Consider the following 11,253-nt stretch of genomic DNA (forward strand, 5'->3'; position numbering starts at 1 on the left):
AGTGTACTCTAAGTTTGTCGAAATACACATAACACACTTTGAAATACTCCGTATAACTTTTCATATTGGCCGTTTTCTGAAAATAAAAGGTTTTGTTGAAAGTATATACCGACAGAAACGAAAGGAGAAATAACACACTTTAGTCTCCCGTGAACAATTTAGAAAAAGAACACTCTTTATTGAGAAGACATTTTTTCAAAAAGAACGCCGTTGCCGGGGATCGAACCCGGGTCACCCGCGTGACAGGCGGGAATACTTACCACTATACTACAACGACCTTGTTGTTATAAATGAATACTTTTCAGTTGGTAAAGTAGTTTTCTAAACAGGTTGCCCACCTAAAAGTCTGAAAAAACAGAAATTCAAGATAATTAACAACCCTTTTACATTTTCTCCCCCTCAGTCTCTCACATAGTTTGTGTCCTCTTGACTATAATAGCCTGTTTTTTACAATAAAATATAAAATTATTTCCTTTATCTATTAGTCTACTACTGTATGAGTGATTTTTATTGGTTAAATTTTTGTAAAGAGAGAATTTAATCAAATAAAAATAAACTACTTTTATCGAGGTGACTTTTAATCAACATACATAATTTTATATCCATTTTACAATATTTGTTGTATACCCGTCTTATTTAAAAGTTTGTGTTGCCCTTTGGAATCAACCCCGTTGTTTTCCTTAATGATACCACTCGATTTGTATATTAAATTAAATAAATAAATAAATAGATTATTATTTTTGAGTGTTTGTATACCAAATTCGGATTTTGGACCCTGAAAAACAAAATTGATAACTTTTAAATGAAAGGAAAAAAAAACAATTCATGATTTCAGTACTAGGGAGTAATAAAATCAAAGAAAGATGCATGTCCTGCATTATACAATGGGCTTGAGCTATTTGATACAGACTGTGAAATTGGTTGTAAAATGCAAATTATAATAGGAACGACCTTAATTACTCCTCTTTTCCCCTGAATTTGGGTTTTGCATCAAAACCAGTCTATTGTTGCTTTTTCATTTGGTTGATTCAGCCACATTATAATGTGAGCCTCCCAATAAGCAGGCTAATTAACATTATTATGTGAGTTGTCTTGCTTCAAAACCGCTTTGACCCTGGTTAACAGAGAAAATTCAAATATGTGTTCATCAGTGAAGGCAAAATAAGAGTCAAAATTTTGCAAGAAGAAAATCACATTCAGGATATGGGAAGATGCAACTTTCATGAAGATTGTGTAACAAAAGTAAATGCTTCTGCAACTAAATTTTGTTTTCATGAATCATGATCATAGGAGCAAGTGCAAAAAACAGAATCAAAGAATGGGTAAAAATATAATGTTCACGTAATCTTGATATCATATGATATTGAAAGCCAGTGATTCTTGTTGCAGAAATCGAAAGGCAGAATTTTATCTGAACTTGGCTATGTTTGTAACTTGGAAAATCAAAGTCAATCTCACAGAAAACACAGCTGTTTGACTAAAGAATGATGCCACAACAGAAGAACTGAAATATGATGGCGGTCATGGAGAGTCGCTGATCTCTGTTTGCTTTCTAATTAGAGTGATGAAGTTCATGATGAGCTCATACCTCATGTTTTGGTCTCTCATGTCATTCTAAGAGAGCAAAAACCTTCGGTTTCCTGCTTCAGAGGTTCAGATAGCTTCTGGTTTTCCACTCGTTGCAGTTGAGATGACAACTGAAACAAATCAATAGTAGTCCCATCTTCACACAACAAATGATCCTTCAAGTTCATATAATTGGAATTGTGGTGTATCTCGTTTCCAAAGTGTGCAGCTTCACCATTAGTAAGCGCTAACATGGAACTTGGTTGATATCTTCCCATAGAATTAATGCTAATCATACTGTTTTGATCTCCATATGTCAAAGCCTGCGTGCCATCTCCGAATATTTTTTCAGAGACTTCGCTCACACTATAGTGTGAACTACTGCTTGGTATAATTAAAGGGTGATCTCCAGGCATTGTTGATGATTGACCTGAAGAATTTCTTGATTGAGATGACAGAAGAGAGAGAGCACAACCGGTTTCTGATATTCCTGGTAATCCTTGAATGGTTGATGCTGCATCCAAAAGTTCCAAGTCTTCACTCCTTGGTGAGTTTCTTTGATACAAGGAACGTGAGACTAATTCGTGTGTATATTGACTGACATTCTCGCCAGCAGCGATTTGTGATTCACTGTTATTTGTGTTGTCAATGAAAGGGAACTGCTTCTGAGCATATCCTGTTCCATCCTCGACCTTTATATGCTTAACCCAATCATTTGTTCCATATGTGTCTGATTGGGAAGTGCCTCTTGGAAGTATATCTTGGCAAATAAAGGATGTTGATGTTGGTGTAAACCCCTGAAAATTGCTTCCTGCCGAGCATAAAAAAGATTACACTGTTATCGAATAGCATCTTGAGAATAAATTAACAGAAAAATAAAAGGTCAAAATAATAACCTAAGTTCAAAAGGCATCATCTGGGTTTTGGAAGTGATGCTATCATGAAGTTGAAAGGCAATAAAAGGCGTGACATTGTTTCCATGAAATACACCAAATATCACGTTTAAGCAGAAATAAGTGGGAAAATATTATACTCTATAGCCATATAATGATTGTTAGGAGTGCGAAATATGCATCTTGTAGACTCAAACAGGTCCAAGTGCTTCTCAAGAAAACTACAGGACTAAGGTGCATACTTATCAGTTATTTTTCTTGTTATAGTCAAAGGATTGAGTAAACAAAACATGTACTCAAGCATTGGCAGCCAATAATGTATCCAAAAAAGTAGTGAAGAATCCCAGGAAAGATACATGTTAGTGAAAGCAACACGAAGTCTAGGAACATGGCATGTCATCAATCGCTTAACCAGCTTTTAGGAGGTAACTCCCCATATATGGGTGATAATGTCGCATTATGGTGACCAGGTAATGAAGACACTAGGTTAGCAAGCAAAGGAGTCAAGTTAATATAATCTTCTTTTCTTTTGGACTGAACAAACTACAAGAGATAAAATGCAGAAGAAAGAGAAAACGGATTACAAAAAATTACAATAGCCTTTCAGCACCAAAATTTGTTTTTCTCAACCTCCTGAAATAGTTCAACACTTCAACCACTTTCTCTTTCCTTTTGTTTCTTCTTGTGGAAGGTGAATCTCGTGAAGTATTGAGTGGCTTGTCCCTGATAGATTGTATGGATACTTGTCGAAATCAATGCAGGATAATCATATTTTAGGACAGTTTATTTTAGGGTATTCTCCTGATAAATGAATTGAACTATTGAATATTTTTCTAAACCACCAACAACTCTGCTTAAGAAAATCATGTAGGATTAAAAATTTAAAATGTAGACTTTTTCAATTCGAAAACAAATACCAGGTACGTACTCCAAATCGTAGCCTTATCACCTTATGGATCAGAGAGGGTCTAGAGAAAATCGGAGGGTATTGAAAGGTAACCATGATCCATTTATTAGTTTGATAAGCAATACGTAAATAAAGTTTAAGATGTACAGCAAACATACATTTGCAGGAAGATATTTTGCTAACAATTATGACCGAATTCTAATCAAAATCTAGAGTTATAGACGTGGACTAAATCATCATCACGAGTTAGAAAGCCCCCCAATAATTGCCAAAAAGGACTCCCATGATGATGCATTATGGGCAGATTGATTGAAAGTGACATTTTTTATCCACAACCTAAAATTATCACATTTCTACAGCCTACACTTGCCTATGTAGGAGCAACAAATTAGAAAAGATTCATGAGGGTAAATGGAAGTTACCAGTGTATGACTGATATGATCTCCCACTTCTACCACTAAAGCCTACTTGAGGTTTCCTCCTCCTTTCATTGTGACCTGCAAGTCGCTTACGGCAGCTTCTCTTACCATCATCAAATTCACCCAGCAAATGGAACCTGTATCACCATAAACCAGCCATTAGAACAACTAATAGCTACCAATACTTACTGCAAGCCAGGAAAATTGTCTCATATCTAGATGCAAAAAAGTGTATGAAGGATGAAGAAGAATACCAACCTGCTACATTGCTGACAAAACCTCTGCTCAATACCATTAACAATAACTTTAGAAGTTTTCGAATGAACATCACAAACTTTGTGCTTCCTGTGGTAAGCTTTCGCGGAACTGAGGTCTTTATGGCAGCCATAAACTTGACAATATGCAGCCTGAGAGCTCAAGCTTGTTACTCGAGCCCTTTTTGGTAGTGTTGAAGACTCAGCTGAAGATAAAACATGGGCTGTTCTAATTGAATTAGAGTTTGGTATATCACCAAATCCACCCAATTTCAAATCAATTAGTGATGATTCTCGGCTACTCGAGTCCATAACCGAGCTTGAAAATTTAGAACTCGATTCATCATTTCCAGAAATGACATTAGAAGTGACCAAACTGGGACTATACAAATCTCCAATACTACCATTATCCTCTAACACATTCCTTGTTGAATCGTGAGGACATTGTTTTCTTATCATTTCTGCAATACCCACTTCAGGAAAACAACCATTTTCGACGGATTGTTGACTAGAGACTAACATACTATCCTCATAGCTAAAAGAGGGCTTGAATTCCCATCCCATTAATACACTTTTGTTTCTAATAATAGAATCAGATGGTGAGATTGTTTCATCTGATACAAAACCCTTATTTAGTGAATCAAAGCACCAGGATTCCATAATATGCAGCAAAATCAAAATGCCAAACACCACATGCAAATTCCCCCCCAATAAAATCTTGGCATACAATTCCCCTAATATGATGTTTTAGCACCAAACAATCAAAATCGCTTGATTTAGCTAAAATTTGGCACTATTGCCAACCTACATTAAAGATAATCAGCAATTCAGCAACTAAATTCCAGAGTTCTCAAATTTGAAGCTGAAAATTTGCAGCAAATCAAATTTCTGAAGAAACCCATTACAGAAAAAGCAAAATCAAGAGAACCCAGATAGCAAACAAAAACCCATCAAAGAAACAATCAGACCGATACAATGGCCCCAATTACTGGAATACAAAGAGCAATGAAAAAGAGCTCAATAACTTGCTTAAAGAGCAAATTAAAAGAGATTACCAGCACTTTGATGGAGTGATGAAGCAAAAAGATCGTTTTTTTGGTGTTATGTTATCAAATTTACAAGTGGGAAGCTTAATGAAGGGTTTTTCTGGCCACTTTTATAGTGGAAAGAAAATTGTAAAAGAAGAAGAAGAGGGCAGTGAGCTTTGCTGAATTCTTTCCTTATCAGTGAAGATGTAATTTTCCACAACCTTTTAGGCAGCTGTTTTTGTCAGAAAAAGATATGGAGAAAATCCAATGTCCATACCAACCTTTGACGTTTTTGCCATGTTTTAGTGTCTGTTTCCCGGCAAGGGCTCATGTTAGGGTATCCGATTAGAACATGTTTATCAAACACTTTAGTTTGGTATTTTGGTGAGAGAATTAAATAAAAAAATCTCTATTACATAAGTGAAAGGTGATGTTATTTTAGTAAATTCACTTTTGGTGTCTCCCTTGGATTATTAAAATACCATCCACTTATAGAATACAGAATATAATGACAACTTATCCAATAGGAAAAACGCAAAAGAATATTTCAATCAATCTAGCTCCTTAGATAAATTCTCACCATTTTAATCTATCTATTTATATGCGTTTGGCTTTATCTAACTTATATGTTTCTTATATTCGCAGGCATCGCATTCATATTATATTTTTTACATGTTATTCAGGTTTAAATGTAATAACTCAAATCTGTTTCTTATATTCGCACGTATCACGTGCATATAAGACTAGTAATAAAATAGGTAGGGAGATAAGTGAGAAAGAAAGAAAGAGAATGAAACAAAAGAAAAATTGGTGTTCATAAACACCAAATGAAAACCAATATCTTGTATAGAGAGTTTAACATGTGGCATACGAGGACCAGAGATATTGATTATCTTTTTCTTTTAATTGCAAAATGATTTTAATGACCTAAATCTATTTTGTTAAATATATGTAGGGTGGTGTGGATGATGTAGGAAACAGATGATATTTTTGGTGTTTGGTAAATGTTGTTAAATGTGTTAATGTTGGTTTGGTGTTGGGGGGAGAAAAAAGGTTAAATATTATATTTTATTAAGTTGAAAACCAAAATGTTGGTGTTTGATAAACATGATCTTAGTGTCATTGCGTATGAGTGTGACACTATTAATCATTTCGTGTGAGTGTGATACTATTAATTGAAAGTCATACGACATGTACAACATAATTTAAAATCTAACAATACATACAAATTGAATTAATCAGTGATGTTTTGGTATAGTGGTTAAGAATGAGGGTCTGTATACAATAGGCCACGAATTCGAATCCTCCCATTTGTAATTTATATTTCCCTTACGGCTCATTTGCACCAAAAAAACATACAAATTGAATTAATAAAAAATAGATAATGGTTATTTGATTTTAAGCAAAGAAACAAGAAATCGAGATAAATTGGATGTAAATCATCTTTACGACTACAACAACCTGTTAAATCGACTTTCTAGTGAATGACTGTATATGCAATATATGCCATCTGTGTGAGAGGTGCCTCACAGTGCAAGATCTATTGACTAGTCGATTATAGTTTTGATTAAAAAAGTACATTTATTGGACTAAATTTATTACATTATTTAGCATTTGTTAGATTTTGATTTCTTTAAGATATTGTATAATTTTTTATTAAACGAATTGATGTTATTAACAAAATAAAATAAAAGGTGGTCAGTGTAGTAAGGCATCAAACTAGTTGTGAGTTTAATTTGTAGCTCTCTTGAAGAACATAAGGTGGTGTCTCCTTCATTGAGGACATTTTACTTTTAGTCTTACATCTTGTGGTCACCATGCATTGTTTATAAAGTCTTTTTGGAGCATTTAATTTGTACACTCGAATTCCCATATTCTATCATAATCTAGTCCAATTACAACGAGTTTCAAACTTGTTAACCAACCTAACAAGTTGTCCAACTATATACAAGAAACGGTGAATTAGAGTATGATTTCATTGATCATATTCATAGATGAGTTATAACATATCAGTGTTAATTAAACTCCGTATTATGAAACTTAATGCGACTAAAAGTCTACCTTACATATTATTGTAAGAGAATTCTATTATCTATAAGAATACCTTTTTAAAAATATATATAATGTTATGACAGGTGGAGGAATTAAGGAGAAAACAGAAACCCACTAACATAACCCAAGTGGCGTTACATTGAAATTAAAACCAATTGGCAATAGGAGGAGTAGCCCACTTAGATCATATACTAGAAACTCTTTGCTTCATCTTTCGACGTGGCACACAATTACTCACACTTATAAGACCTAAACTTATCTGAACTTATTTAAATTATAGGAACTTATAGGACCTTAAAGAACTTATAGTACTTTATTTAACTTATAGGACTTTAGAGGACCTTATAAGATCTTATTAAATCTTATTTCTTTATTTAAAATTTATTAGATTATTACTTAACTTTTAGCCATTAGAATATTGATAATCTAATAAATTTTAAATAAAGAAATAAGATTTAATAAGGTCGATTAAGGTCTTCTAAAGTCCTATAAGTTAAATAAGGTCCTATAAGTCAAATACGGTACTATAAGTTTCTATAAGTTCTTTAAGGTCCTATAAGTTCAAATATATTTAGTTCTTATATTAATAATTATATTGTAATTATGTTATTATTAATAATATAAATTATTACTCTGTAATAATTATCCAAATTTTATAAAATTCAAGTACAAATTTGACCGATTTGTATTTTTTTTATTAACTCTTAAATAAACCTCTTCATACTCCGTGATGGAACTTTATCACTGACGAAAAAATAACTCTTTGATACTCCCTACGAGTATTTCACTTAATGCATTAATGTAAAGAAGTAATATTATGATTATTGGAAGTTATTACTTTCAATTAATGAATTAATGTAAATAACTAATATTATGATTATTTGCGTCCCACAAAAAAAAAACGACCATTGATTTGTGATGTACGCGTAATTTTAAAAGTGTTTATTAAGTTTTTTCCTTATAATTGTATTGAGAGTAATTAATAATAACATATTAATTAATACTTATGTATCATTGATAATTATTATTGTCAATATAAGGAAATTTTGGTATTTAATACCTTAAAAATACATCACTTTCATATTTACTACTGTTGGTTATACTGCATCTACTGCATCAGTGGCTGTAACTTCATCAGCAAGTCATCCACACAATAACAAAGGTGGAGCTGGTCTCACTTGATTATTTCCCTCATAACAGATTCTGTTATTGTGTCAGCTAGTTTGTTAGCTTATGCCACCTAGGATGATTATGATTGGTTGTTAGTTTATTTCCTGCAAGCTGATTGGTTATGACAGCATTGCATTCAGGTAGTTTATATAGCTAGCCTTTCCTTCTTTGTACGCTCAGTTGAGCATATTCCTAAGCTGTATCAGCACACTCAATCTCTCTCTAAATATAAGCTTTTACACAGCTTCTTCAATGGCTGTTTGAGCACCAAATTCTCTGTGTTCAGTTCATGATTTCTGCTTGATTTCAACATGGTATCAGAGCAGGCGTTAAAGATCCAGAACCAGTAATTCTAGTTGATTCCAGAATTCCAGTATTTTTTTCTTCAAAATCCGAAGTTTCAATCTGCAAATTTGGAGGTCTGTTGTTTCCTCTTCTCTGAAATTCTTTGTTTGAAATTCCTGCAGTAGATTCTTTGTTTCTTCACCATCTGTGCTTCTGCTGAGTAGTTTTTGAGATCATAATCTACTGTTTTTACTTCCTAAATCACAAAAATCAGTTTAGATCCTCTTTTACAATGGCACAAACACAACTTCATCCTAATCAAGATCCTTCTAGCCCTTTCTACTTACATCCTACAGACAATACTGCAAATCAATTAATTTCTGTGAAATTTAAAGGAGAAGGTGAGTCATATGGTGACTGGAGAAGAAGCATGATGATCTCCATGTCATCTAAGAATAAGCTAGGGTTTGTAAATGGAACTATAAACAAACCAGAAATGACTGATGCTACATATCCAGCTTGGATGAGATGTAATGACATGATGATATCTTGGTTATTGTTTAACCTAGAATCAAACATTGCAAAAAGTGTAATGTATTTTAACACAGCCAGAGAAATATGGTTGGATCTTGAAGATAGATTTGGATATGTTAATGGACCTCAATTGTTTGCATTAGAACAACAAGCTTCAGAAGTTACTCAGGGAACACAAAGCATATCAGATTTCTTTACTGAAATCAAGTCAGTTTGGGATAAATTGAGTGCTGCAAATCCATTGCCTAGTTGCACTTGTAATATGTGCACATGTAATTTGACACAGAAGATTGCTAAGATGCAACAGGATCACAGACTTATGCAATTTCTCATGAAATTGAGTGAGCATTTAGCCACTGCAAGAGGTAATCTCCTCATGATGCAACCACTTCCAACTATATCACATGCCTATAGAAGGTTGGCTCAAGAAGAAAAGCAAAGAGAACTCAGTATGCCTTCAATTCAGCATCATGAGAGTCATGCTTTTGCAGCAGACAGAAGGAGATACAATGATTTCAATAACAGAGGAAATTACAGAGGTCCACAACAGGCATATGGCAGAAATAACAACTCATACAACAACAACAGAACACCAGCTTACAGAAGGCCTACTTCAAGCTATTATTGTGATCACTGTAAAGTGAATGGGCATAGTACTGAGAGGTGTTTTAAGCTGCATGGTTTTCCACCAGGATTTCAGGGATTCAAAAATGATAAAAAGGTGGCAGCAGCTGCATACACAGAAGAAGGTTATGGAGATGATATGATGTTAGAATATCAACAACAACAGTATGATAGAGACCGGCCACAACATAATTCACCTGGATTTCTCACACCTGAACAGTGTACACAGCTGTTGAGTCTCTTGAACAAACAACAGAATGAGAAAGTGACTACTGCAGAACCTAATCTGGAGGAAGGAGAAAATTCTGGTCATGCATACATGGCAGGTACAACTTATTGCTTTCTTACTTGTTCTCATTCTAGCTGGTTATTAGACAGTGGAGCTTCTGACCACATGTGCACAAGTCTAAGCATGTTTGATAGCTATGAACCAGTAGCAGTTGATGAGTTTATAACTATACCTGATGGTAAAAGAGTAGATGTACATCACAAAGGGACAGTGACACTAAATGAGAACATTCAGTTGAAAGGTGTATTGCATGTACCTGAGTTCCACTACAATTTGCTGTCTGTAAACAAACTATGTTCAGATCTTCAATGCATTATCTCATTTACTGCTGATAAATGTTACATCCAGGGCCATTTAATGAAAAGGCCACAGGTTCTTGGTAGTGTGAAATCTGGACTTTACAGTGTACAATCAAGTCAAGATGCAGTCATCAATTCTCCAGAACCAACATGTCTAACAGCAGCAACTTCAAGTCAAACTGAAGCAGAGGTTTGGCATCTAAGGCTAGGACATGTGCCTTTTTAGAAGATGAAGCATGTTATTGATAGTCTAGGAACTCTCAATAATAATAGTAGCATATGTCAAATCTGTCCAGCAGCTAAGCAATCTAGATGTTCTTTTCCTACTAGTAGTATCAAAACTACTAAGATGTTTGAGATGATTCATTTGGACACATGGGGTCCATATAGGAACAAGACACATACTGGTTGTACAATGTTTCTTACAATAGTAGATGATTTTACAAGAACAACATGGACCCATCTTTTGAAATCTAAAACAGATGCAGTTCCTGTGATTGATTCATTTCTCAAAATGGTAGAGACACAATTTGATACCAAAGTTCTTTGCATTAGATCAGATAATGCATTGGAACTGTGTGAGGGTGAAATGAAAAGAATAATGCTCAATAGAGGTATTATACACCAAACCAGTTGCAGCAGAACACCACAACAGAATAGTGTAGTTGAGAGGAAACACAGACACTTGCTTGAAACTGCTAGAGCACTGCATTTCCAGTCCAAATTACCTATACAATATTGGGGAGACTGTATACTTTGTGCAACTTATTTGATAAACAGAATGCCACTGAAGAGTATAGGAAACTTGACACCATATGAAAAGCTTCATAAGCATAAACCTCTTTATGATCATCTAATAGCTTTTGGGTGTTTATGTTATGTGTCTACCTCCAAGGTAGATAGGGCAAAGTTTGACAAGAAGGCAACATCATG

At 34.2% G+C, this 11,253-nt stretch overlaps 1 protein-coding gene and 1 non-coding gene across 2 annotated transcripts; both read right to left on the reverse strand.

Annotated features, from left to right (window-relative positions):
• Nucleotides 1–205: 205 nt before the first annotated feature.
• TRNAD-GUC (transfer RNA aspartic acid (anticodon GUC)) lies at nt 206–277 on the reverse strand. The gene has a single exon. It is a non-coding gene; the product is annotated as a tRNA-Asp (tRNA).
• A 572-nt stretch (nt 278–849) lies between these two features.
• On the reverse strand, nt 850–5,393 carry LOC110777789 (squamosa promoter-binding-like protein 13A). The gene is made up of 4 exons (XM_021982376.2): nt 4,044–5,393; nt 3,789–3,922; nt 1,589–2,377; nt 850–1,114 (listed from the first exon to the last, which is right to left on the reverse strand). Exons 1-3 carry the CDS (start codon nt 4,697–4,699, stop codon nt 1,605–1,607), a joined length of 1,563 nt encoding a protein of 520 aa, XP_021838068.1. The 5' UTR covers nt 4,700–5,393; the 3' UTR covers nt 850–1,114; nt 1,589–1,604.
• Between the last annotated feature and the right edge of the window lie 5,860 nt (nt 5,394–11,253).

This window comes from Spinacia oleracea, chromosome 5 (genome assembly GCF_020520425.1).
Source record: "Spinacia oleracea cultivar Varoflay chromosome 5, BTI_SOV_V1, whole genome shotgun sequence".
Taxonomy (NCBI): domain Eukaryota; kingdom Viridiplantae; phylum Streptophyta; class Magnoliopsida; order Caryophyllales; family Amaranthaceae; genus Spinacia; species Spinacia oleracea.

What these genes read in the sequence shown, in the direction of transcription:
- LOC110777789 (XM_021982376.2), bottom strand. Translation starts at nt 4,699, where the DNA reads ATGGAATCCTGGTGCTTTGATTCACTAAATAAGGGTTTTGTATCAGAT. An exon ending in TTTTGTCAGCAATGTAGCAG is followed by an intron (nt 3,923 to 4,043) that starts GTTGGTATTCTT and finishes ATGGTGATACAG; the next exon opens with GTTCCATTTGCTGGGTGAAT. An exon ending in ATCATATCAGTCATACACTG is followed by an intron (nt 2,378 to 3,788) that starts GTAACTTCCATT and finishes TATGCTCGGCAG; the next exon opens with GAAGCAATTTTCAGGGGTTT.